Below are 27,121 nucleotides of genomic sequence, written 5' to 3' on the forward strand. Positions count from 1 at the left end.
TTTTTTGCGGTACGTGGGTCTCTCACTGTTGTGGCCTCTCCCGTTGCGGAGCACAGGCTCCGGACGCGCAGGCTCAGCAGCCACGGCTCACGGGCCCAGCCACTCCGTGGCATGTGGGGTCTTCCCAGACCGGGGCACGAACCCATGTCCCCTGCATCGGCAGGCGGACTCTCAACCACTGCGCCACCAGGGAAGCCCAACATTGACATTTTTGAAGAGTACTGGTCAGTTGTTTTACAGACTGTCCCTTAGCTTAGGTCTTGTATTTTGTCCTCATTATTAGATTCAGGATATGAATTTTTGGTGGGAAAACCACATAAGTGATTCTGTGTCCTTCTCAGTACATCATATCAGGAGGCACAGGTGTCAGTTTGCCACGCAAACTGGTGATGTTAATTTTGATCATTTGGTTAAGATGGTGTCTGCCAGATTTCTTCTCTATAAAGTTATCATTTTTCCTTTGTTATTGATAAGTAATATGTGGGTAGATGCACTGAGATTGGAAAGATACATTTTCCTCGATTCTTCACCCATTGATGGTTTTCGCTTCACATCATATACTTATGTGATTCATTACTATTATTATGGCTGCAAAATGGTGATTTTATAACTCCATCATTCCTTCTATATTTCTTAGTTGCCATTTTACTGGAAAGAAGACCTTTTTCTTTTTTCCTCATTCATTCATTTGTTTTTCTTAGTTTCAGTATGGAAGTTCTTTTTTCCCACTGTTCCTTTCCTAATTCATTTTAATGTATACCCATTAAAAATATTTTTGTTTAGCTTAAATACAGATATGCATACACAAAGTAAATTGTTATTTAGGTACAAAGTACATACACCAATCTTGTGTACGCCTCAATAAGTTTTTTACATGTACAACTATATAGGACATAATTTGCAGGTCCCAGTACAAGATTAAAATGTAGGGCCATTATGTAATGGCATTAAAATATGCCATTAAAATTACTAAAATATAAAACTTTTTGCTTTCTTCCACAATCTCTCAGCCTGTCATGGTGTTTTTAATTTTCTATTTAATGCCACTCTCTCCAAAACCGGGGTACTCATGGGGTACCTGCAGACCTTCACAGGAGCCTGGCGGACCCAGCCTATGATTTCCAGAGCAGCCCATTGGCTGTCCATGTCCTCCTGTCAGCTGTGGGGCTGAGGCATCTTGCCCTGGCTAGGAGCAAAGACCTCAAGCCAGACATCACCCCTTCCCACTGGCCTGATATCCCAAGGGAATTGCAACATCCCTCACCAGAGGAATGGATACCTGAATTGATGGTGGGAGAGAGGCTCATCTTCGTTGATTCATCCACCAAATGTACCGGGGTGCCGCCAGTTTAGGACAGAGAAGACAGGGATGGTTTCTATCATGCCCCACTCTGAGATGCCATGGGGTGTCAACATCAGACCTGACCCTCTTGGCGCTGGCCCCAAGTCCCCATGGCCACAGGGTTGGGACACTAGAGAACAGAGGAGTGGGCAGTCAAGACCTTGGAAGGTGGCAGGAGGTGGGACCTCCCATGAGCCAAGGCTCCAAGCCCTCAGCACATGCCTCCTTGACCATCAGACTTCATTTATAAAGCACAAGTTCCAAGATAAAATTATTAAGAATTTTAAGACGCTGACCACACACAGAGCATTAAACCCCAGGTGCAGGGCCCTTCTGACTCCCCTGGTTGCATGACCATGACGCAGACCCTGTGTCCGCATCTGTATCTGTATCCACATCTATATTCATCTATACTTATGCCTATATCACCTTGTGGCCATCACTGAGAGCGAGATATAATGTTTCCAATACTCTGGAGGGTACTCTTGTATCTATTCCCAGTCAACCCCCTCCCGCTGCCCCAAATTTAAACACTTTTCTGACCTCTGACCGTAGATTAGTTTTGTTTGTCCTTGAATTGTATATGAATGGAATCATAGAACATATTGCCTTTTGTGTTTGGCTTCTTTCGCTCATCATTTTGACTGTGAAATTCACCTGTGTTGTTGCATATACCAGTAATTCTTTTCTTAAATCACTGTGTAGTGAGAATTCCACTGTATGAATACATCACAATTTATCCAGCCTAATGTTGATGGACATTTGAATTGTTTCCAATTCTTGTCTCACATGTGCAAAGTGCTCCTAATTTGATCTTTCAAACTAGCTCCTGTGTTCTTTTGACCTATTCCCATCACTTTTAACAGTTTCTTCTTCTTTTTTTTTTTTTGCCCCCAAAGATATTTTAGGCTCATCTTGCACTTTCTTTGCCCAGCTGTGGAATTAGTCTTTTCTCCAAGAAACCCTGGTTCCTTTTGGTGGGAAGTATTTAGAGACCAAGATTTGGACACTGACTGTGCCTAGTATTGCTGGAATACAGAACCTAAAGGCCTTTTCAGCAAAGATAAGAAATAGATAGTTTTTCAAATAATAAATTCATGTCAGTACCTTAGACCCCCAACCTGAAAAGAGCAAGGGTTCTCCCTTGCTCTCCCACAGTGAGAACCTCATCTGAAACATCAGCTTCTTCACTCACTCAACTCCTCTAGCCCTTGGCTACGTGTCTTTGTGCCATTACCTAATTGTTCTTAACAATGTCTTGGCGCTTGGAATCTTCTCTTTCATTTTTGTTAAGGCATCCTTGGGACTTCCCTGGCGGCCCAGTGGTTAGGGCTCTGCACTTCCACTGCGGGTGAGTTAATGCTCTCCTTGTTCTCTCCATCCACCGTGTACATGTGGCCCATGCCTCTCAGCCCACGTGTGTGGCTCCCTTGCCAGACTGCACGTGTCTCAGTCCAGGTTAAGAAGGAGAGAGGGCAAGTAGGTCCTGTCCACCTGCTCTGCTCTGGATTCTTGCTGGTGTAGTTTTCTCTGTCCTCTCAACTACAGTACCTAGGGGTAGAGATTATTGTTCCCTTTTCAAAGCCAGGGACACTGAACCTCAGAGAATTAGACCAGGACATTATCATTTTCATCTTTGTGTTCCCCTAGCCCTACAGTAGGTGCTTAATACAGGCATACCTCAGAGATATTGCAGGAATGGTTCCAGACCACTGCAGTGAGGTGAACACTGCAATAAAGCTAGTCACACGAATTATGTTTACACTGTACTGTAGTCTATTAAATGTGCAATAGCATAATTTCTTATAAAAAAAGAACGTACATGACTTAACAAATACTTTATTGCTAAAAATTGCTAACCATCATTTGACAAGGCAGGGTTGTCACAAACGTTCAATTTGTAAAAAAAGCAGAACATCTGCAAAACACAATAAAATGAGGTATGCCTGAGTCTGTTTCTTGAGTGAATGGATGAGGGATTGTACTAAAGTCTCTCTAGAATCCTGTTGTTCTCAGAATGTGGTCTGCATAAGAAGCACTTTTTAAATGCAGATTTGCGGGGCAGGATCCCAAGAGACTTGGATATCCCGAGGTCTGCGGCTTGGCCCTGGGAATCTGCAATTAACAGCCCCCTTTCTGCCCTCAGGATATTGTGAAGCATGTTATTCACAGCTCCCATTACGATCTGAAATTATCTCGGTTGTTCACAAACTGTAAGCTCCAAGAGGAGCCAGTCTCACTGGTCGGGAACCTCGACCAGAGTCTGGTACAGATCGGATGTTCCCTAAATATTTGTTGAATAAATGAATTAATCTTCAAGGTCACTTCTAGCTGGGGTATTTCTGTGTTGAACGCTTGCTGAATGACGGAGTCACTAGGTTAGTGAATGTACGCGTGATGGAGGTGATGCGGACGGAGGGCTGGGAGGAGGACGGCGGACAGAGGTCTTGGTCGGCCCTCGGGGCGGGCGGGTGGCTGCTGCCGGGTGTGGGGCGGGTCGGGCCCGGAGGCCCCACTACGGCAAGTCTGCGGAGGGCAGCCGGCGCGCGTCGGGCGGGGCCATGACGTCATACCCGCGGAGCGCAGCTTCCACGCCGGCTTGGGCGCCGCGGCGTCGTGACGTCACGGCCACGGAGTGCCTTCGCCAGCGCCGGTTGGGGCGGGGCGCGGGCCGGGCGGCGCCGTGACGTCACGCCTGCAGAGCGCCGCGCGGCGGCTGGGGGTGGCGGGCGCGGGCGCGGGCGCGGGTGAGGGGCGCGGGCCGGGAGCGGGCGGCGCGGCTGCGGGGCCGGGCGGCGGCGGCGGCGGCGGCGGCGGCGGCGGCGGCGGCGGCGGCGGCGGCGGCGGCATGGCGGAGAGCGAGGCCGAGACCCCCAGCACGCCGGGCGAGTTCGAGAGCAAGTACTTCGAGTTCCACGGCGTGCGGCTACCGCCCTTCTGCCGCGGGAAGATGGAGGAGATCGCCAACTTCCCGGTGCGGCCCAGCGACGTGTGGATCGTCACCTACCCCAAGTCCGGTGAGCCCCGGGCAGACCCCGCCCGGCTCTGCGGCGCGCCCGCGTAGACGACGCGCCAGCGCCGGGGGCTTCCCGTCGGGGGCGGAGGGCGAGGGCGCGGTGCCCAGAAGCCGACCGGGCGGGGTGGGGGGTGGTCGGCCAGCGTTTGGGGAAACCAGTCTTTGGAGGTGGGCCCCGGTGCCCATGGCCAGCTAGCGTCCCGTGGGGATGGAGCCAGTTTGGCAGGAGCTGCCAGGAGGATAGGCCCAGGCCCACCACCCTTCCCTGCTTCCCCTCCCGTTGTCCAGCTGGCTGTGTGACCTTGGACAGTCACTTAACCTCTCTGTTCCTGGGCCCGGTTCAGCCTTTGATGAGTGCAGAGTCCTGGTGGTGATCTGGGGAAGGGGATAAAAGGGGCAGCAGGGCTGTGTGCGTCCCTCATTTCCTGCGTGGGCACCGGGTGGGGGATGGGACTGGCCGTGCCCGGAATGCGTGCCTGGTGTGTTCCCTTGTTTCAGCGCCGCCTCCATCACCCTGGTGTGGGGCAGAACCCAGGGCATTCACATTTCCCAGCATTAGCTGGTGTCGTTTTCATGACAACCGTGTACGGTAGAGGTGATCATCCCCACTTTACAGTCTAGGAACTGAGGCTCAGAGAGGGGAAGTTGCTTGCCCAAGGTCACACAGCTGATGAGTGGCAGAGCAGAGATTTAAAGCCAGGCTGGTCTGTGCCCGGGACCTGATCTAAGACATTATCGTGTACTGCCTTCTGAGGTTTGTAGGGCAAAGAAGCAGCTTTCCTGTTTCCTGCGGGTTTCCATTGCTGCCGCTGAATTGGAGAGGCAGGGAGACGCCTGAATCCAGACAGTGCAGTGCGTCTGACGCCTGGTGTGGAGGGGGGCAGCCTGGAGGTCGTGTTGGAGGAGCAGGGTGGTGGGTTGCGGGAAGAGCTGTACACGTGGCTGTCCCAGCTGTGCAGGGTCCCCGACACCCGAGGAGTACGCCCGGTCCTCCGAGGAAGATTGGAGAAGGGGCTGTCAGTGGAGGGTGGGGAAAAGTCTGGAGGTGCTGCTGAGCCATCCTTGGGAAGAAGGGAAGGAAGGCGGTGTGGGGATTCAGAATTGGCCGGATTTTAGAGCCACAGATACCATTCCTACATGTAAGACCACCCCGCTACCCAGCTGGGTGCGGTGGGGCTGTACTTTGGACCCTCACGTTAAGTGGGATCAGTAAAGACTAAAAATTGTCTCATGTTAGTTTAGGGCAGGGTTTGCCTCCATATGAATTGTGAGAAACTTTGTTTGGGGTGTTCTTGAGGATTTCGGAATTGCAGATGAGCAGTTGTGGTTCCGTGTTCTCCCTCCATTTCATGGCAAGGAGATGGAGGGTGAGAAGTTAAGTAGCTGGCAGGCTGGGGGAGGACCAGGCTTAGAGCTTAGTTGAAAAGCATGTACTTGGGGCTTCTGGGGGATCCTTTAGAGGGGCCCTGCACTGGGGGCCTGCTGGGGTTCTTTCTGGGCGCCTCGATGGGGAATGAGGTGTAGGTTTAAGGAAGTTTTCTAGGTAACCAAAACTCAAATCTTGTTTGTAACTTGCATCTTTCAGAGACAAACAAAAACATATCCTAGAGTTTTTCACAAGGAGAGTAAACATGTGTCTCTTTCTTTTGGTGACGGAGAATCCAGCGGTGGCCAGAGATCCTTGCGTGGGGTCCCTTTGCACAGAGCCCCAGAGAGCCTCCTTTTTAAAACGTAAAACATTTTTTCCACAGACCTTATAGCCTTTCCAGGCCCTCGTTGTTTGTCCGTCTGCTCCCTGCCTGCTCCTTTTATCTTTTACCTTCTACCTGAGGGCTGGGCAACCTGAAAACTCCCTTGTTAGAACTCTGTGTAAAAGCCAGGAGCAAATGACAGTAGTAACTGCACAGCTGACTACCTGCCGTGCTTTGTCGCTCCGTGTGTGTTCGTCATCACAGCAAACTCCCTTCAGAGCTCTCTGATCAGAGGTGGTCTCCCCTTGCACAGGTCGGGCACGGAGCCTCTGGGAGGTGAAGTGACGCGCTCAAGCTCACGTGGCCGGTGTGAGGCTTGTTTGAGCTGACCACGAGCCCAGGAGTAAAGGAGAAGCAGAGGCCTGGGTTTTGTGTAGGCCAGTATCTTCTGTTCCTTCTTTGCTTTCTTCCTGGTTCTCGACCTTGGCCCAGTCCATCCTTCTCATCCAGTTTGTGGGATGGTGACAGGATAGGTGAGAAGTTTTCTCAGGAAGGATGACCTGCACTAGCTGAAACCAGTGCTTCTGAAGATCCCCCATTCCCCCAACCCACACTGCCTGTAAAGTTCATTACACGAAATGGTCACGAAGGGGACTGAAGAATTGGTCCCAAAAGTCTGCCCGAAAGGTTTTCTCTCAACCAGAGGAGGAGGGCCCTGGAAGTCATCTCCAGTGGCAGCTGATGCAGCAGGAGGGGCAGTCTGGGGGGGCAGGATCTGGGTTCTCCCAAGTCGTTGCCCTTGGGTGATTCTGAGCCCCTGTTTCCCCTGCTGTGAAATCCACATCATAAATTGCATAGTTGCAGAGGCGACTCTGGCTCTGGGATCCTTGGAGGGACTGTTACTTTGAACACAGGCCATTCACACTTTGCGATGGGACCTGGGATGCCCTCGGAACGATGAAGCGGCCCCTTGGCGAGTCCCGTGTGCCAGGTGCTCTGCCATGTTAATCCAGAGGCTCAGGGAAGGCAGGAACTTGCTCAGAGTCACACAGCTGCTGAAGGACAGTCAGTCTAGTCAGGTCCCCTGGTCCGCAGCCCGCCTTGCCCCTTCCCCTCCAGAGGAGGGCAGCCAGACTCGGGCCTCAAGGCGGAGGGAGGCTCCCACCTTCTCTTGTGCGCTTTGGGATGGAAGTCTCAGGGCACTTTGGGATTTTAGGGGTTTTGTCACTGCTCTGAGTCACATGAACTTCAGGTGGCCCAGTTCACGCTTCCTTTCCCTTCCCTTCCCGTCCCTTCCCTCCCCCCACTTCTCCTCGCCACCAGGAGTGGATTTGTAGGAGGCACTGGTGCTTGGAGATTAAGAGCCTGGCTTTGGAGCTGGAAGGCCTGGGTTTGAACACACCTGTGCTACTTACCTGCTGGATGGCCCCGGACAGATGGCATCACCCCTCTGAGCTGGGCTTTCCTCGGGGATAGGAGAGACCACCTCAGCGCCTTGCCGGGTGGCTGTGAGGATGAGTGAGATGATGGGCAAGGGCTCCTTCCCGTCCCGGATGCACCATAAGCACAGGAAAGGCTCGTGCTATTGATGCCAGCTTTCACTCCCTGAGCACCCGCGGTGCCCAGACGCGTTCCTAGGTGCCGGGCGTGCAGAGCAGAGTCCCATCTGGTGCCTGCCCTCAGTGAGCGCTCAGTCTGCCGGGGGACAGGCAGCTGCAGGGTGGTTGGTGCTGGGACTGGGGCGAGTAGTCAGGACTGGCAGAGGCCCCTCCTTGCCTTGCAGGGGACCACGGGGCCCCTTGGTTTTCCAGTGCCCAAGTCTAGGAGGTCTTAGCGAACTTGCAGGTGGCCCCAGGGTGGCTTGTGTGCCCTGCCGGCGCTGGTGGGGAACTGGGGTTCACGCCTGGTGGTAAAGGTAGTAATAAGTGGATCCTGCTCTTTTCCAGCACTCCACTGCTTCTAGAACTGTTTTCTGTTTCTGACATTTGAGCTCTGGTGACAGGTTAGGACTGTGCTGTCTGATAGGAGCCTCTAGACACAGGTGGGTATTGAAGTTTAATGAATTGAAATGAAATAAAATCAGAGATTCAGTTCCCCGGTGGCAGTCGCCACATTTCACGAGCTCAGGAGCCGCATGGCTAGTGGCTCTCGTGTTGCACAGCACGGATGTCAGCTGTTTCCCTCCTCGCGCTGGCTCACACCGCGACGCCAGCAGTGGGAGCCCATTGTGCCCTCTGAGGGGGACCCTTCTCATTGTCGCTTGTTGGTCGTCATCCGTTCTCTTTGGTCCCAGGATGTTGAGTGTTGAACCCAGTTGTGTCTGGGAGACGTCTCGTGTCTGCCCCTGGGGTCCCCAAGGTCGTGGAGACTGGCTCTGGAACAGGCTCCGTGGCTCGGCCAGAGCGCCCACCTCCTGACTTTCCTTTCCTTTTGGTTACCACCTGTCTTGAAGTGCATCCTCGTTCTCCTGTCACTCATGAGGACGGGAGCAGCGCACCACTGCTGGGGAGGGGGTAGCATCTGGCGCCGGCTCTAGCCCTGTCACTGTGCGACTGCAGTTTGCTCATGAAATATGAGAGGGTTGGGCCTGATGGGTTCATGTAAGTCTTAAATGTTAAGACACCCTGGGGCGGGGAGGCCCACAGGCCCCAGGCTGGAAGAGCTCTTCGTTTTCTTTGACTGTGTGTGTCACCATGCCCAGGAGAGGGGGTCTCGGGAAGTGTCACGAATGAGGTGATGCTGTCCTCAAGGAGCTTGCAGTGATACTGGGAAGCCGGGCCCCTGATGTCGAAAGCTGTCTGACAGGCCAGGGTGGGCATTCCCAGGGTGAGGTCAGGGGCCCAGGCTGGAGGAGGATCGCTGGGGGCCTGCATGGAGGAGGTGGGCAGGGAGCTGGCCATGAGGGCAGGTGGGATTACCAATCGCAGCTACTCCCTCTCCCTTGTTTGAGCCTCAGAACGGTCCCGTGTTCTGGCGACTGTTTCCTTTTTTGGATAGAAACAGGCCCAGTGAGGGGAAAGGGCGGTATCGGCATGTGAGTGTACAGTTTTCACTTGTAGACGGTGGAGGGGAAGCAGTCACAGGAAGAGCTGGCAGAGGGACAGTGGGGATGGGAACCGGCGCCCACCCAGCATCCATTCTGTGCCAGACGCTCCCCAGGTTTTCACATGCGGTTACCGCATTGCACTTTCCCACAGTCTCTGGGGAGGAGGCTGGTCTCAAATGCGGATCAGGAAGCAGCCTGCAAGGTTTCAGGGAGGGACTTGTCACCCACCCCGAGCTCACGTTTGTGCCAAGATCAGGGTGACCGTCCCTCCCTTCCAGCGACACAGGGTGATGAGCGCTCCCCAACCCAGCGCTCAGTTCCCCGGCCCCTGGGAGAGCGTGCAGACGCCTGAAGAGGTACCAGGAGGTTTGTGCAGGACAACTGCCGACTTCGTCTCCCCTCTCCCTCCGTCCGCCCTCTTCCTTCCCTCTGCTCTTACTCAGCATGTTTGCACATGGTGAAGAGGGCTTGCAATTGGGGGAGGAGGGGGCAAGTCCAAGTGCCTGGCTTGGCCAGGGGAGCGCTCTTCTCATCGCTGTACGGGGCTTGGGAGAGAGAATCTCGAGAGGCACCCACAGGGTTCTGGAGGAAGGAGCAGGGCCCCCGGGAGGAGCATCTTTCTGATACCAGTGGAACAGGAAGAGACGCCCGGCCCCACTCTGAGCTCTAGGGTCTCGTCTGGGCTTCTCACTTCTCGTTCCTCCTAGACAGTGACGACTTCTCCGCACTCCCCCACCCACCGCCCCCACATGCACTTTGTTACTTGCCTCTGTGGCTCCTGCACCCAATAAAAGCTCTCAGATCCGTCTACCCCCTCAGCCCTCGAGACAGTCGTGGGACTCTTCCTGTCTGACCTGGACTATTGCGTGGCCTCCCCCCTTGGTTCACCTTTCACTCTGCAGCGGAAGTGACCTCTTAGAAACACAGACCTGACCTCGGGCAGCCCCTCGTTCCACCTCCTCACTGCCTCCCCATTGCCTTCAGTCAACGGTAAACTCCACTCTGTAGCCCCTCGTCTTGTGGTCTGATCTCACCTGTTCTGCCCCCTTTCTCACCAGCCACGTAGGACTGTCTGAACACTCCTGCTTCCTTCTTGCCTCCAGTCTTTCTCCCTCTGTCTGCTGTGCTCTCCCCTCCCCTCCCTTCCTCTCCTCTTCCTTCCCTCTGATTACCTGATGAGGACTCTTCCCGTTTTCCAGCTCCTCTCATCTGTTCATTGTGGGACTGAACATCATCGTCCCGTGCCTCCCTCCTATCTTTCAGCACTTTAGAGCTGCCACTCCATTGTCTCCTGGCTTGCATCGCTTCTGTTGAAAAGTCAGCTGTGATTCTTTGTTCCTTTTGGAATGGCCCTTTTTTTCCCCGGTTGCCTTCAAGATTTTCTCTTTATCTTTGATTTTCAGCGCTTGAATATTATGTGTCTAGGTATGTATTTTTTCAGGGAGGGGGATGCTTATTCTGCTTGGGGTTCTCTGAGCTTCCTGGATCTATGGTTTGATGCCTTTCCTTCTTTTGGATGAATTCTCAGCCATTATCCCCACGAATATTTCTTCTGTCTTCTCTTTTGAGAACACAATTCTCAATGTATATGTACAATTCTCATATGTAACACAATTACATATGTGTTAGATTGTTTGATACTATCCTATAGCTCTTGTATATTCTATTTTTTCGCCCTTCTTATCTCCTTGTGTTTCAGCTTGGGTAATTTCTGTTGACCAATCTTCAGGTCAACACATTTTTGACCAGCGGTGTATTATGGCCACAGACGTTAGTTTCTGCAAAAATCCCCCGGTCAGTAATGTGTTAACTGAGTCTTCCACTGTGTCAGGTCTACTGATGAGCTCACTGAAAGCATTCTGTATTTCTGTTACTGTGTTTTTATTTTTCCTCTAGTATCTCATTGTTTTGGTAGCTTCCATCTCTCTGCTGAAATATTCATCTGTTTATGCATTTTGTCCATCTTCTCCATGAAATCCTTTAACATTTTAATCAGATTAATTTTAAAGTCTGATTCTGTTGATTGTTTTGTCTCTTGACTGGGATATATATATACACATATATATATATATATATATACACATATATATACGTATAAAAATTTTTTTTCTTTCCTTTTCTTAACGTGTAGTACTTTTTGATTGAATGCTGGACACAGTGTGCCCGCACTAGAGATTGGAGTCAGTTGTATTTATGCTTGGAAATGGGCCTGGCTTTTCTTGCCATCAGTGTAGGTGGTGAGTCAGTCTGGTAGGAGTAGGGCTGTGTTTGGGTTCTGTTGTCCCTCTGGGCACTTGAGTGACGACTGGTTTTAATTCCTATAGCATCACCTTGTGCTTCACGTGGGAAGCTGAGTTTCCAGAGGGTCTTTCCTCAGTGTTTCTGCCCTACCCTCAGCTTTTGGTCTGAGTCTTAGAGGGGTTTCTGCCCACACCCTGTCCCCTACCTCAGGGGTGGACTGCTGTTTCTTGTTGCTCTGTTGCTGGCTGAGAGGGGAAGGTTTTGAGGGGGAGGTCCTCGGTCACCTGGTCCAGCTGCAGCCTTAGGCAGGCTCTGGGTTCCTGGGTCTTGGTAGGGCTTTCTCAGTGATGCCCCTTAGTGGCAGCCAGCTCTGCCTTGATGGTGGGTCTTGCGCAGGAAAGAGTTTCACGTTCGTCTTTCAGCATCTGGGGGTCTCAGAGCCCAGGGGCAAGTTCCTACCTCTCCCGCAGGGGCAGAGTTCTTTCCTTTCACCCAGTCTCCAGCCGCGTTGGGTCTTCACCAGCGCCCTGGGGGGTAACAGGTTTTGCTGCCCCTCCCCCAGTGGCTTAATGTGTTCTTCCCATAGAGGAGAAGTCCCAGTAGGTTTCTTTCCTTTTCCTGCAGCCATGATGTTGAGGAACGCTGTCTCCACCCTGCCACCCCTCTTCTTTCTCACGAGCACCTAGTAGGTCTGCAGAGGAGAGTCTGCTTGGTGCCAACTCTCTCCTTGTGTCTCTTGCTCTGCAAGCCTGCAGTCAGCCTTTGCACTTTGTGGAAATTCCCCCCGGATTGTTCTTTCCTGCACGCACGGTGCCTGGCTCCTCCTCCTGGCCCGGCCTCCTGCGATTCCAGCCTCTTGGCTGCCCGCAGCTTCAGCTCTCTGACGGACTTGAGTCAGGTGGGGTCTGGCAGCTTGTCTGGCCGTTGCCGGTTAGTGTCGGGCCGCGCTCCTCCCGGCCGTCTGCACCCTGGCTGGGGCGCCACTGCTTCCCGCTGTCCTGATGGTCAGGTGAGGCGGTGGCCGTGTCTGCAGCTTCTGGGGGGCCGGACAGGGTCTGGACAGAGTGATGCTCTGCTGTTAGCAGGGGGTGGGGACCCAGCTGGGGCTTCTGGAGGACGTTAGGGCAAGTGCAGGGGCCGTCAGGAGGCAGAAGCGCCCCCGAAACATGCTTTGCAGACTTCCTGGGGTTTTCCGGAAGCTAAACAAGTCATTTCCAGAGGGGCTGGAGAGCCAGAGAGGCTTGGGCTTCCAGGTGGCTCTCGTGAGGCTCAGCCCAGCCTGGGATGAGCCCAGGGTCTCCTGGGCCCCCCACTCCCACCAGCGGCAGGCCGTGGTCTGGGTGATGGCACAGATGCTCGAGTCTGCATTGATCCTTCTCAAGCCTCAAGCAGACTGGGAGCTGAGAGGGTGGCCCGTCTCTGTGCCGGGGCTAGTGGGGGCAGGGACGAAATATCCAACAGGGTGTTGGAGGAGCGAGGACTGAACTTGGTGGGTCTCTGGCTCCCACTGCAGCGAGCACTGCCCCCTGCTGCCCACGGGGGAAATGGCAGCCCTGGCTTCCTGCATCTGGGTGGATCCCGCTCCCACCTGCTTGGAGATGCCCAGAAGCAGCTCAGCCCTCCTCTGGTTGCTTGTGTTCCTTTGGGGTCTCCAGGCCTCTTGTTGGATTTTGGCTCCTGGAGGGGAGTGGTCCAGTGGAGGATGTGGACCCGCAGGGGGGGGGGGGGGGGGGGTCCTGTCATCCTCAGAGCCTCACGGCCAGAGATGTCCCTTATCAGGTGAGGAACTGAGGCCCGAGGAGAAGCAGGCCCGGGTCCTGGGGGCAGAGCCCACGGGGGTGGCTCCGGGGCCCCAGCACGTGGGTCCTGGCGTTTGATCCGTGGGCGCTCCTCCCCTGGGGTGCGGCGGGCAGACCTGCTGGGACGGGCTGAGTCTTCCTGGGGTCCAGGCCTCAGGAAGCGGCCGAGCCGGGATTTCAGATGTGGCCTCTTGAAGCTCGTGCCCACGTGGTCTTGCCTCCCCCATGGGAGGGGTGAGGCCCGGCACGAGGAGGGGGTGAGCCTGCGGCCTGCAGACCTGGAAGCGAGGCTCGGCATGGAGGAGTGAGGTGGGAGGTGGTCTCAGGAGGTGCGGCAAAGAGGAAGCCAGGAGCGGTGCCCTCGGGAGACGGGTGGGCACAGCACGGGGGTCTCCCTCAAGAGGTGGGGGCCGGGCCTCATCCGTCAGCTCCCGCTTTCCAGCAGTGGAGGGTGCTTGGGGCCCAGGGAGAGCGGGTGCAGGAGCTCCTCGTGTGGGGTCTGCCCACCACGCTCAGGGCGCCGAGGGGGTATGGTGGGCGCTGACAGGGTCCGCTGGAGGAGGCGTTGTAATGACCTAGGCCCGAATCCGATTTGGGGCAAGGCGCTCAGCCTTCCTGAGTCTCGGTGTGCTGTGCTCCTTTTCAGATGGGGTGATGTCTCACTGGGCTGCTGGGAGGACCGGATGTGATGATGGGCGTGGAAAGCCCTGATGCGCCGCTAGCCCTTATTTTCATTTCTTCTCTTTCGTTTCGGCTCCACCCGGAGCATTTTCTGCCCGTGGCTGCGTAAGAGACCGCCCAGACTCAGCACCTAAAGACAGCGGTTATTACTGTGGCCCAGGGTCCGCCGTCCTGATCTCAGCCCATGCATCTGCGGGCTGCCTGGGGGCCCTGTGGCAGGCTGGTCGCGGCTGGGGCGGTTCTCATCAGGTGTCCCTGGAGGGACCAGGAGGCCAGCCTGGGAGTGTCCTTCCCTTGGCAATGCTAGAAGCACAGAAGAGCAAGTGGGAGCGTGCAAAGCTCTGTGCCTTCGCCTCCCTGGCTACAGCCAGTCCCTGCCGTGCCCGCGATCGTGGGGACCCTCTTCTGGGAGGGGCTGTGAAGTCTCAGGGCAGACAGTGTGGGTGGGGCAGGGTGGAGAACTGGGGCTCCTACTGCTGTACCCCCGGCCCCTCCCTGACGCGCTGCATCTCGCTGGTCTGTGCTCCTGTCCTTCGGGTCCCGGGTCGAAGTCTGCTGTTTAAGAGGAGCCTTCCCAGACTTTCCCAGACCCTCCTGGAGGTGGAGCCTCTCCCTCCTGGGGGAGCCACCCGCTCTGCCTGAGGGGTTGGCAGCCTCTCGGTAGGGGGCTGTGTGTGGGGTCCTGAGTGTGTGTCCACGTGTCTGAACCCAGGAACCCGAGAGCTCAAGGCCCGGGAGAATTTCACCCTAAGGAAACTGGAGGCTGGAGCCTGGTGACTTTGTCAGGCCCCCACAGTCGCTGCAGAGCGGGGCTGGGAATGTGGGCCCCAGACTGCCAGGCCTCAGCAGCAGGGACTGCGGCAGCCAGGGCTGTCTGGGGATGGGCAGCCTCGCCACCTGGCTGTCGGTCCAGCTGTGTCACAGCATCTGGCATCGCCCCACAGGAGGGACAGTCACACCCAGTGGCCAAGTCTGTTTCCCCTCTGTGTCCAGCAGGGAGGGCCCAGAGCACAGGCCAGCCTCACTTTCCAGGGTCCACAGCCCCGCCTCCCTCTGCCTCACCCTCGCTCCATCCCCAGCTGGGAAGTGGTGGGGTCTGAGGTTAGAGCTTTAGCCTGGAAATGAGAACGTGTGGCTTGTGGCCTTGGTTTTGCTGCCCACTTGCTTTGTGAGCCGTGTGTGGTGTGTGTGTGTATATGTGTGTGGGGTGCGTGTGTGTTTGTGTGCGTGTGTGTGGTGTGTGTATGGTATATGGGTGTGGCGTCTGTGTGTGTGTGTGCGTGCTGCATGCGTGTGGTGTCTGTGTATATGTGTGTGGGGGCCACATGGGCATGGTGTGCGTGCGTGCGTGTGGTGTGGTGCGTCGAAGCACTCTGGTTCTGGAGTCAGACTGTTCTGGGTCCTGGGTTCACGGCCCACTCGCGTCTGTGGCCCCAGGCGGTTCGCCTCCAAGCCTGCTTTGTCGCGTGTGAGACGTGGCGGCAGAGGCCGCTGAGCGGCCTGTGTGGCTCAGATGGGGAGGGGCCGTGTGAGCTCCTGGCACAGCGCCTGGCACGCTGAGCACCCGTCCTCGGCTGTCCCTGGGGGCCTGCAGGGCGCCTCGTGTGAGCCAGCGTGGGCCTCTTGTCCCGGTTCCCGTCCACTGCAGCCTGAGACGGGAGCTGTGCCCGTCCTTGTTGGGCTCCGTGTCCCCTGTCAGGATTGTCTCGGGAGCTGAGACAGCCCCTGTGAATGTTCCCAGGACGGGGAGGTGCTCAAGGAGAGCGGCTCCCTTTGCTCCTTCCTTTCCAAGGGGCGTGTCCTGGAGGCCTTCTCAGTGTCTGTCGGGTTAGCACGTCCCACCCCTGGTGAGGGGCCTGCAGGACCCCAGGCCCGGCTGGTTTGGCAGCTCCGTGGGCTGCAGCTTCAGGTGCGCAGCTGTTGCTGCTTCTGAGGGAGCTGGACTGACCCCGGCTGTGACACCTTGACTGCAGAGTGCCCGTGGGGCACGCCTGCTCGTCACCACCTCCTCTTCAAACCTCACTGCGTGACGATCGAGGAGTAGGAAGCCCTGAGACCCTCCTCCCAGGGAGAAGGAGAGGTGGTGACTGTTTGGAAGCTCGGATGTGGCGGCTCAGTGTTAGCTGGCTTAGCAGGTAGAGAACCTGGTGCCAGCAGAGGGCAGGGCAGCCGGCATGTGAACCCCTCCGCTGCAGGGCCCCAGGAATCATGCACCTGGCCCCTCAGGGTGGCCGCCGTGATACGCGGTGGCTGAGAGCAGGCAGCTGTTGCAAAGACGGGTTTCTTTGGGGGAAGTTGATCCAGAGAAGCTGTGGGCTTGGGGATGCCACGCAGAGCTACAGGCTGGGGTACAGTGCTGAGTTGGAAATGGGGGTCGAATGAAAGCTACAGGCTTGAAAGGGAGGTTCCCAGCGCCCTCCCCTCCTTGGCTTCTGGGATGCCTGTGGTCCCCCAGGGCAGAGAGTGGAGGCATCTTCTCTGGAGAAACTGACCCCAAAGAAAAGACTTACAAATACTTGCGTGTGGGCATCTCCCATCTCAGGTGTGAGGGCACCCAGGCTGGGCTGTGTTTACAGACACATGAAGCCCTGCAGTCAACAAGCCTTGTCCCGGACAAGCCTGGACGCAGATGATTGCGTCCAGTGGCTCGTTCTTAACCTGTGGATGGACTCAAGGTCTTCAGATCTTAACGTCTCCAATGTGAAGGACAGAGACCTGCAAATACAGAACAAAACAAAAAGCAGCAAAAGGAGCTTGGAGGAATCAAAGACAACGTACAGAGCAGAAGAAAACCTAAAAAACAAAACACCACCTGCACTCCTTTGTTTTTTTTTAAATTCTGCTTCTAGTTGCAAATCCCTAGTATGTGGGGCCATGATTGGTTTTTTTAAAAAAATAATTAATTAATTAATTTGGTGCATTGGGTCTTGGTTACTGTGCGCAGGCTTTCTCTAGTTGCGGCGAGCAAGGGCTGCTCTTCACTGCAGTGTGCGGGCTTCTCATTGTGGTGGCTTCTCTTGTTGCAGAGCACGGGCTCTAGGCATGTGAGTTTCAGTAGTTGTGGCACACGGGCTCATTAGTTGTGGCTTGTGGGCTCTAGAGCGCAGGCTCAGTAGTTGTGGCTCATGGGCTTAGTTGCTCCACGGCATGTGGGATCTTCCCGGAGCAGGGATCGAACCCGTGTCCCCTGCATTGGCAGGCGGATTCCTAACCAGTGCACCACCAGGGAAGCGCTACCACCTGCACTCCTAACTCTGTAATATCGTCAGAGAGTGAAGGCAGGTATCGTATTTGAAATTTTAAAAACTCAGTTGCGAGGTTTGGGTGGTCAAGCAGAGGAAGCATCCCAGAAAGTAGAGCAAAAATTTGTACAAACTGATGGCAAATGGGGCAAAAAGAGAAGAAAACGTGGAAGATCTCAGAGTCGCAGAAGAAGAGAACAGGGAGAATGTGGGGGAGAGAAAGTTACTGAGACCAGCATTTCCAGAACTGCAGGAGGGAGTGTCTGAGTGTGCCCCCAGGCGCCGCGATTGAGTAAGAGACCCTGCTGGAGCGCTTAACTGTGAAATTTCAACCCTGAGACACAGAGAAGATTGCAAAGCTTCCCGAGATAATAAGAACGGCCACGTTCAAAGGACTAGGAACGGAGGACCTCAGAGTTCTTGAGGCAGCATTGGCAGCTGGACCACGGGAACAGTGCATTCAGCGTTCTGAGGGGACGTGGTCCCCAGCCTGGAATTCCATACCCAGCCCAACTGCCGGTCCCGAGCGAGGTAGAAACAGGCGCTTGTAGTCACATACCGTCCCACACAGTTGTCACGGTCAGGAGGCAGCTCGGGGTGGACTCTGCCACCGTGTGCACGGACACCAGCGGGGGGCGCACGGGTCAAGGACGCAGTCCATCCAGCCCGAGGGAGATTGCAGGAAGACAGTCGTGGGGCGCTGCGGGGCAGGGGCACCACCCCAAGAGATAAATGGGACTAGAGCATACCTCCTGCATTTGGCCGTATGGAGAGGGTTTGCCACAGAGCTGGGGAAGGAATTATTAATAGGTACATAGAACACTAAGCAAGCAAGCGAAGGAAACACAAAATCTTGTGCAAAAAAGGCAGTATAATCACTACATGGTGTACTTTGAATTAGACTGAAAATTGTCCCGGGACCGTGTCGGGGGAGGGAAGCCTGCAGGAGGGAACGTGGCTGGGTCGTTGTCTTGCTCAGTCAGAAATCAGTAGCCCATCAAAACATACAGATCGCGAAACAATGATGTCAGCACGTCAGAAACCTGAGGGTAAGGGAAGAATCAGCGAGGGTTTGCTCTGGACGTGGGAGTGGGGTGTGCGCAGGGGAACTGGATTTTCTGTCCTGAGTCTTTTGACTTTAAACTAGGTACACGTGTGACTTTGGTAAATAATAAAAGTGAAAATAAAAGAATTCCAGGACTTTCCTGGTGACCAGTGGTTAAGAGTCCACCTCCCAATGCAGGGGACATGGGTTCGAGCCCTGGTCCGGGAAGATCCCACATGCCGCGGAGCAACTAAGCCCGTGCGTCACAACTACTGAGCCTGCGCTCTAGAGCCCGCGAGCCACAACTACTGAGCCCGCGTGCCACAACTACTGAGCCCGCGCGCCTAGAGCCTGCGCTCCGCAACAAGAGAAGCCACCTCAGTGAGAAGCCCGCGCACCGCAACAAAGACCCAACACAGCTGAAAATAAATAATAATAATAATAAAAAGAATTTCAAAGGGTTCCAGCTCCGGGATCCTGGTGGTCGGGGGCTCAGTTCTGATTGGTTCTGACCCTAGAGTGCTGGTCCCCCGTCCCCAGAGTTCTGGTGGGAATTTTGAGGGGCTCCACCCCAGCCTTGTGGCAGGTCGGACTGGACTCTGGATCCCCGGGGAGTTCCGACCAGAACCCCAGTGGTTTCCTATGGGCCTTGGCCTCAGAGGTCTGGTGTCAGAGTCACTGCCGACGCTGAGGTGCCACCCGGGAGTGATTTCACTGCTGTCAGCTGCTGAGAAGCACGTCTGGGAAGGATTGCATCACGTCTGTTGAGTTGAAAATGAGCTGTTGGAAAGCGTGTGGCTTGTGTTATTCCCCACCAGGCGGTCCCACCCACCCGGCAGCCCTGTGTGTTCCCGGGTTGAAAGCCTGGCTGTGTCCCGCCTCACCTCGGACTTGCTGGGCGGCGGGCTGGCCTCCCGGGCGCCTCTCCCCGGGGGAGTCGGATGCAGGGGGATGGTGGGGTGGGGGCTGAGGCCCCGCTTCGCCCGCACCTGTGGGAGGGGAGGCCCCCAGCGTCCTGCTGCAGCAACGTGACGGACCTCGCACAGGACCCTTCACCCGTCCCCTCTCCCCCAGGGGTGCTGGGGAGGCCGCGTAGGGAGGTGGGGAAGTGGGCTCCCCCTCCGGGGCAGCGCTGCCCTTTCCAGCTCTGTGACCTTGCACTGGAACCTGATCTCTGAGCTTCCTTGTTCATGCGGGGGTGCTTGTAAACCCTCCCTCTGCCCTGCGCAGCCTCGCAGGTGGAGCGCCTCCTGTGGGCTCTAGCGAGGCGGGTCTTCCAGTGCAGATATTTAATGGAGGCGCGGATGGAGCTTGTGGAACTGACATGTCGATATTGATGTAAGACATACTAACGAGGTCTGTCTGGGTCATTACTTGCAGGGGCTGCAGGGGTGGGCGTCCTGAGGACCTCCCTGGGAGAGGCCTATTTTGGTGGAAACTCTTCGCACAGTCCTATTTCTAAGCGCACGGACCCGCCCAGTGCAGCTGCCCTGAGCTGCCGGGTGGACGGGCCTCACCAGCAGGAGCGGGCAGGCTCTGTAACCTTGGGCACAGTTAGGCCTCAGGAGCCTCATCTGTAAATGGGGGAGGTGGTCCCCACCTCTCAGGTTGGTGTGAGGGTCCTGTGGTTGATGGACAGAAGTTCTTTCTGGTTGAAGAGCCGGCACACCACTTTCTTCCTTCAGGGCCTTTGCTGCAAAGCTGTCTCCTCAAGAAGTCTTCCTTGATTGACATATCCCGTTGAACAAACCCAGGGTTTGTTCGTGCATTCAGAAAAGGTGAACTGAGCCTGGCCATGTGCTGGCTCTCCCGGCAAAGAGCCAGACAAAACCGCTCGTGCCCTGTGGAGGGCGGCGGGGTAGGAGTACACAGAGGACCGTGCAGGCTGTTCCCAGACTGTCGCTGCATTGGGGACCGGGGCAGGGCGAAGGGTGCTCGTCATGTGGCTGGGCAGGGGAGCGCTCACACCTGAAGGACCTGAGGGAGTGAGGAAAGGGCTCCGGGCACGGGACCAGCCAGGAGGCCGGTAGGAGCTTGGGAAAGGGAGAGAGGCAGGTAGAGAGGTGCCGGGCATGGGGTGTGGAGTGTGGCCGGCAGGCCTGCAGGCCAAGTTGAAGACCTTGCTGTACTCCTCGGAGGGTCCTCGGAGGTGCGGGGTCCTAAGAGGGACGGGGTGCCCTCGGAGGTCCCTGCTGGGATGGTTGGGTGGTCCTGGCTGCTTTTGTTGGACTGAAAGGAGGGTGAGCCGGGCAGAGGGCTGCGGGGCCTCCAGCAGCGCCCCCGATGGAAGGGTCGGCTCTGCGCTCACCTTGATGGTAGGTGGGCAAGGCGGGCTTTGGGGGGGCAGGAGGCAGGGGCACCTGGTCCGGCGGGGCGCTGGGCGGCAGGTTCCACGTGGGCCGTTGTGTGCGGGGGTCAGCGTGGAGCTGACCTTCGGGGTGGGGCTGCTCGAGGCCCCGGGGGGAGTGTGTGCAGCTGGGAGACGAGGGGGCAGCACTTTCAGGGGGCGCGGGGAGATGAGGAATCAGCAGCAGAGACCGATTCCCCCGAAGCAAAGGGACCAGAGTGGTTGGGGAGGAGGACCTGGACAGCGTGTCTCTTCTGGGGGGTCAGATGGGGTGATGACCGGGCAGGCCCTGGCTGGCTGAGGCCCTGGAGTGGAGCTGAAAGCCTGGACGGAGTGGGGCCGCGCAAGGGCTGGGGGAGCGCAGAGCGCCGCCTTTCTCCCCGGGCTCCCTCCCTGCCACCCCGGGGTGCCGCTGGGGCTCTGCCCTTGTGGGGTCGGCCCACTGTGTGTCCCGACCCAGGCCCCTGCTTTTCCTTCCTGCACAGATGCTGAGATGTTGGGTTTGCCTGCCGTGTGCTGTGTGCCGGGCCCCGGGGGTGTTGGCGGGGAGACGGCGCTGTCGGCCCTGGAGTGAGGCTGTGCAGTCGGTGTGGTAACTGGGAGCGTCGTAAGCAATTCGCGCTGGGAGAGGATGAGTAATGGGGGACGTGGGGGTCCGGGAAAGCCAGCTTGCTGGTGGAGACGACTTGAAGCCGCTGTGCACGGGCTGCGGGGTGAGGGCCAGCAGGGGGCCTCCCGGGGAGGGGAATCCGCACCCCAGGGGGCTGGTGCAGAGAACGGGTGAAGGGACCACCGGACTCCAGTGTATGGACACTGGGAAGCTGCAGAAGGGTCTAGGCTGGGAGCCATCCACCCTGAATCTGAAATTCGCTGTTCATAAGGCACAGAAGGGCTGTTCTCGAATCTGGATGGGGGACCTGTCCAAGCCGCCTTGCTGGGACAGCCCGTGGGGTGGTCTGAGAGGAAGGAGTTGGCGGGCAGGGCTGCAGCCGCGGCCCCACGGGTGGGGGAGGTGCCCTCGACACACACGAGGGCACCTGTTCCCTGGAGGGCCTCTCTCCGTCTTTGAGGGTCTGGGGTGTCACTGGGCTGAGTTGTCCCATCTCCATGCTGGCTGGACCCCCTCCGTCTTTCTCGGGGAGCAGGTTCTGCTGACCACAGCGCTGGGCAGACAGGTGGTGTTTCCTTTGAATTGAATTATGCCTTGTGTGTTCATACTTCCATGTAACTGCCACCAGACCAAGGTAGAGAGCCATCCCGGCAGCCCAGAAACTCCTTCATGTCCTCTTTGAGTCGATAAGCTTCCCCCAGAGAAGCCCTGTCTTCACCTCTGTCGCTGCAGCTTACTTCCCCGTTCCGGAACCCAGTAGGAATGGGGACATGCAGAATCACACAGCAGATGCCCTTTGGCGTCTGGTTTCCACTGCTGCCTAAGTGTCCCATTGTCTGAGTATCCTGGCTCATTCATTCATTCTGCTGCTGACCGATGTTTCCAAGGTTTGCTCTTCTGAGTCACACTGCAGGGTCGTTCCGGTGTGTGTCTGTCGGTGTTGTCTTGTACATTTCTCCGGTCACAGGGCATAGCTGTGTTTCACTTTAGCAGGTACCAGTAGACATAGTTTTCATTGTAAATCATTATTGGCTGGCGAGTCATTCCCCTGGACCTTCATCACTCCTGGGTAAGTGAAAATTCACCTTCTGGAAACCCAGGACAGAGAATCGTCCGTTCATGACAGTCCTCGAGCCCTGGGGAGGCAGGTACTGTGTGTCCTGTTCACTCCTCACAACAGCCTTGAGAAATCTCCTGCCTGCGTTTAGTGCCAAGAAAACAGGAGCTCAGAAAACCTGGCTCACCCGCGGTCACCCCAAGAGGTGGCATTCGGGCCAAGGTCTCACGCCTAGGCCGGTGTTCTTCCACTAGACTCGAGGCACTCCTGGGACGCTGCACGCGCCCCAGCTCTGCGGCCCTTCAGCCCTTTTTCTGAGCGGCAAGCGCTGACCTGAGAGTGGGGCTGGCCCTTGGGCTTCCTCTGGGCACCCCTCACTGGGCTTCTCTCCCTCCAGGCACCAGCTTGCTGCAGGAGGTGGTCTATTTGGTGAGCCAGGGGGCCGACCCTGATGAGATCGGCTTGATGAACATCGACGAGCAGCTCCCGGTCCTGGAGTACCCACAGCCGGGCCTGGACATCATCAAGGTGGGCTCTGGGCGGGTGGCAGCAGCCCACATGACCCCCTTGGGGCCTTTCCACGGTTGCACCCTGAGTGACGATTGCTCCTGAGGGGTTCCTGGGGGCCTCGTGGCTGGAGGGAGAGCAGCGAGCTCCCGGGACCCCCAGGTAGCTGGCGGGGGGGGACTGATGGGCCTGAGCCAGTGGCAGTGACCCTGGAACTGAACCAGTGGGTGACGTGAGTGGCTTGGAGGGGGAAAGGAGGCAGATGCCAGGAGTAGGGGAGATGGGGGGGAGTGTAGGGGTGAGGGGCCTCCCACTGTGGCTCATCCCATCTGTTGAGGGGGCTGGGTGGGATGTGTCTGCATCGAACATTTGGTGTCAAGAGTGAAAAAAACATTATTCCCAAGTCCCATCCTTTCTACCCCTCAGACAGATCTGGAGTTTTTTCTCTCCATCCTCCCCTCTGCCACCTCTTCGTTCAGGCCTCATTTCCTGCGTGGCCCGCCTGTCCCTTCTCCCACTAGACGAGCAGCCTGAAATAAGCTCTGAGAATGCCCCCCACCGCCAGGTCGTTGTCCCGCATAAGCCGGTCTCTGCACCCCAGCCTCCAGCGTTGGCCCACCTGCGTCCAGCCCCTCCCGCCCCTGTGCCCGCCACGGTGCTGCAGCCCGTGTTGACCCACTGCTGAGCCTTCCAGTAGAGCTGTGTGGGCCCCTGCCATGGGCTGCCCTGCTCTTGGCTTTGGGGTCCCGCCGAGGACTGAACTGACCGTGATGTCACAGCCCTCGCAGAGCTGAGATCCCAGTGAGGGACCCCCCCAGGACAGGAAAACCGAGAGTCCTAGTGGTTGAAGGGTGACCACGCCAGACGGGAGCAAAGTGGGACGGGGCCAGGCCCCTCAGGGAGTGGGGGTCACGTCTGAGTCAGTGCCCGGGAGCGGAACGCTGGCCGAGGGAGGGGCTGGGCCGGTCCAGGAGCCGCAGGGGTTCTGTGCTGAGGCTGACTCCGGACTGCCATCGCGGCCCACGTCCTCTGAGCGTCTACCCCTGGCGGTACACTGTGACTAAGGCCACGGGGGCCGAGGACGGGGACCGCGTCGGCCCGTGTCTGCCCCCAGGGTCCAGCCTGGGCGGGGCTGGGGGGTCCTGTCTCAGGTGAGAAGGTTGTTCAGGGTGCAGGTGGTGCCAGTCCTGACTCGTCTGTGGCCCCGTCCACCTGGGCCCCAGAGAAAGGGCGCGTGTCCTCTGAGCGCCTCCCCTCTGCCCTGCTGCAGGAGCTGACGTCCCCCCGTCTCATCAAAAGCCACCTCCCTTACCGCTTCCTGCCCTCAGACCTCCACAGCGGCGACTCCAAGGTAACTCCGCGCCCCACCGCTCCCTGCTGCTCCCGGAACCAGAGGCCCACGTGCCAGTCCAAACGGTGGTCTGTCACAGGCCCAAGTTCCCAGACAACCTCGGTGTGCTAAGAGCGCTGGAGAGGCTGTCCTTGACCCCGTGTCTCTAGCATTTTATCCACGCTTCTCACTTTCGCTTTTCCTCACAGCTGAACTTGACCAGCGAGAGCCCAGCCTCTGCCCATTGAAGGCCTGAGGACTCATGGCTGCTTTCACTGTCTCTGATTTTTTTTTCCTTTTTTCTCAACTGCATTAGACGTATGAGGCCTGTAATTCTCATCACCAGGGTCAGGACTGTAAGTTTTCTGTCTTCCGCTGATTTTAAAGTAGCGCTAGAGACAGCCCAGTGTTCACAGCAGCACTGTTTACAATAGCCGAGACATGGAAGCAGTCTGAGTATTCAACAACGGATGAATGGATAAAGGAGGTGTGGTTTACGTATACAACGGAATATTACTCAGCCATAAGAAAGAACAAAATTTTGCCATTTGTAGCAACATGGATGGACTTGGAGAGCATTATGCTAAGTCAGACAGAGATAGAGAAATACTGTTTGATATCACTTTTATGTGGAATCTAAAAAAAATACAACAAACTAGTGAGTATAATAAAAAAAGCAGCAGACTCACAGATACAGAAAACAAACTAGTGGTTACCAGTGGGGAGAGGGAAGCGGGGAGGGGCAGGATAGGGGGAGGGGATTAAGAAATACAAACTATTATGTATAAAATAAGCTACAAGGATATATTGTACAACATGGGGAGTATAGCCAATATTTTATAATAGCTGTAAATGGAATATAACCTTTAAAAGTTGTGAATCACTATATCGTACACCTGTAACTTATATAATATTGTACAGCAACTATATCTCGATTAAAAACAAAAAAGGAGCGCTAGAGAACAGAAATATACTAAAACACTCAAGCAGTTGTCCTAGCTGCGATGCTCTTGCGTGGACAGGAGTGCATCTCTGTTGAGACAGAATAATAGAGAAAAAGCGTTTGGCCTTGGTGCACGGGGGGCTGACTTTGCTGTTGGAAACGGGGTCAGAAGAGTGGGTTGTAGGTCAGTGGAACCTGCACAGGGCGGCCTGCCTGGGACGGAGGATCGCAGACTGACCTCGTCCGTCCCTCTGCCCCCCCCCCCCCCCCTTCATATACATGGCCCGGAACCCCAAGGACCTGGTGGTGTCCTATTACCAGTTCCACCGCTCCCTGCGGACCATGAGCTACCGAGGCACATTCCAGGAGTTCTGCCGGAGGTTCGTGAACGACAAGTGTAAGTGTCCGTGTGATGTTACGGCGCGGGTGCCCACTGCTCGCGGAGCACCCGCGTGTCCTTCGTGGCGCCCCCAGTTCGGTAACCGTGGGGTGGCCTGCTTTCCCGCTGGCGGGCAGAGGAGCTGGGGCTGAGGGCTGCCAGGAAGCTTGTCCGAGGTCGAGCTAGTGCCGGACAGGGTGGGTGTCCGATGCTGAAGCCCTTCTCTCTCGCCACACCCTCGGGCTTCCGAGAAGTTCCCCAGTTAGAAGCACCCCTCTTCCTGCCTGGATTCCGAGCAGAGAAAACGGTGGCCCGGATACGGCCGTTACCGGTGCCCGAGGCCAGAGTGGAGGCTGTGGCTTCACGTGAGAGCCCTGTGGGCCTTTAGCTGGACTTGAGGGTCAGGCTTGGCCCCCAGCCCCAGGCCCGTGTGACAGGCAGGGTGCACTTCGGGGGAGGGGGAAGGCAGTGCTCTGGGCAGGGCGCCTGTTCCCAGGGGAGAGGGGCGAGCTGGGGCCGAGCGAGCCAGGGCCCTTCCACGTCGCCTCTCCGCGGGGCGGAGTGGGCCAGGCAGTGGGCCAGGGAGGGAGCCGTCCCCTTGGCAGTGGGGCTGGCAGCTCCTCACTGCGGTTCTGTTCCCCGCACCCCCGAGGTGGCTCCCCCATCGCCAACCCTGGCTTCTCTGAGCACCCTTCTGTTTAGAGTTTGCGCCCAGGAGGGTTTTGAAATGGGTCTTACGTACCTGTTAATTAAACCTGCACCCAGACTCCTCTGCACCCGAGGAGTGTAAAGATACACTTCCTGCTTTATTTCCCAGCTCAAGTAACCTTCAGCCTCGCTGTCCATTTGTTGTCCCACCCAGTCAGGGGTTCTGCGGTGAGGTCATGGGACAGGGGTGGGGTAAGGTGCATAATGGCGGTCCAGGAGTACAGCGCCCCAAATTTAAATGGGTGGCCCGACTGGAGCTGCCTCCCGAGCCTGGCTGAAGGCCAGGTCCTCCCTGTTGCGCCGCCCGCACCCCTGAAGGCCCTCTCTTCCCTACCCTTGAGTCTTTGCTTCAGCTGGGCCTGGGGGGGGGGCCCGGGTGGGAGGGGACAGGCGTCGGTGGCCCCAGCGGCTGTGCCCTAAGGCCCCTGGCACCTGCTGAAGGCCTCTGTCCAGCCTCCCTTCCCCCCAGCCCACCCACCGCCTGGCTCAGGCCCCTCGGGGTCTGCCTGGAGCAAGCCACTCCTGGGGTTCCCAAAGCCGCATTTCTGAGCCCCACTTTGCACCCCTGCCTTTATAGAAGCGGTCACCTGCATGGGGACAACACTGTCGTAGATAGCGGTGTCCCCCAAGTGCAGACTGCCTTGTGGTGCAGGGCTGAAAGCCTCCTGCTCGGGCCAGAGCCGTTATAAGTTGCCTAGTACAGGCCTCTCTGCGCCGTGAAGGTCACAGCACTGTCCGGCACTGAAGTTCAAGGCTGCACGCGCTGGCTGTGGTGCCGCCAAAGCCTCTGCACCTGTGTACTTAGCCTCCCCAGTCCTGTTTATTCTCTGTGCTCCCGCCCGATCCGGCTCTCCAGGGGCTTTGCCTTCTCTGTCCGAGGTTCTGAAGAACTTGAAGGATGAAGTGCGGAAGGGGCCGTGAGATGATGCTGTTCGCTAACAGAGCGAGGACACGCTGCCCCAGCCCTGTGTTGGGGGTCGTGACCTGCGCACTGCAGGGCTGGGGGGCCCTGGAGCCATGTGCCTGGGGGACAGGAGCGGGGTGGAGGAGGCCCTGTGTGTGACACTGTCCTGTCACCCCTGTCCCCGTGCGAGCAGCCCTGTCCTCACGTCCTCGCTGTCCCCGAGTCACCCCCCC

The 27,121-nt window shown here is 56.8% G+C and overlaps 1 protein-coding gene across 1 annotated transcript in view; it reads left to right on the forward strand.

Moving 5' to 3' along the window:
• Window positions 1-4,190: 4,190 nt before the first annotated feature.
• The window catches only part of SULT4A1 (sulfotransferase family 4A member 1), a 31,453-nt gene continuing 8,522 nt past the window's right edge, over window positions 4,191-27,121 (forward strand). The window contains exons 1-4 of the mRNA XM_007453931.1: window positions 4,191-4,359; window positions 22,515-22,645; window positions 23,895-23,976; window positions 25,169-25,294. Coding sequence (XP_007453993.1) covers window positions 4,191-4,359; window positions 22,515-22,645; window positions 23,895-23,976; window positions 25,169-25,294 — 508 coding nt within the window. The remainder of the gene's footprint in view (window positions 4,360-22,514; window positions 22,646-23,894; window positions 23,977-25,168; window positions 25,295-27,121) is intronic.

Source organism: Lipotes vexillifer, unplaced genomic scaffold (genome assembly GCF_000442215.2).
Source record: "Lipotes vexillifer unplaced genomic scaffold, Lipotes_vexillifer_v1.1 scaffold382, whole genome shotgun sequence".
Lineage (NCBI taxonomy): Eukaryota > Metazoa > Chordata > Mammalia > Artiodactyla > Lipotidae > Lipotes > Lipotes vexillifer.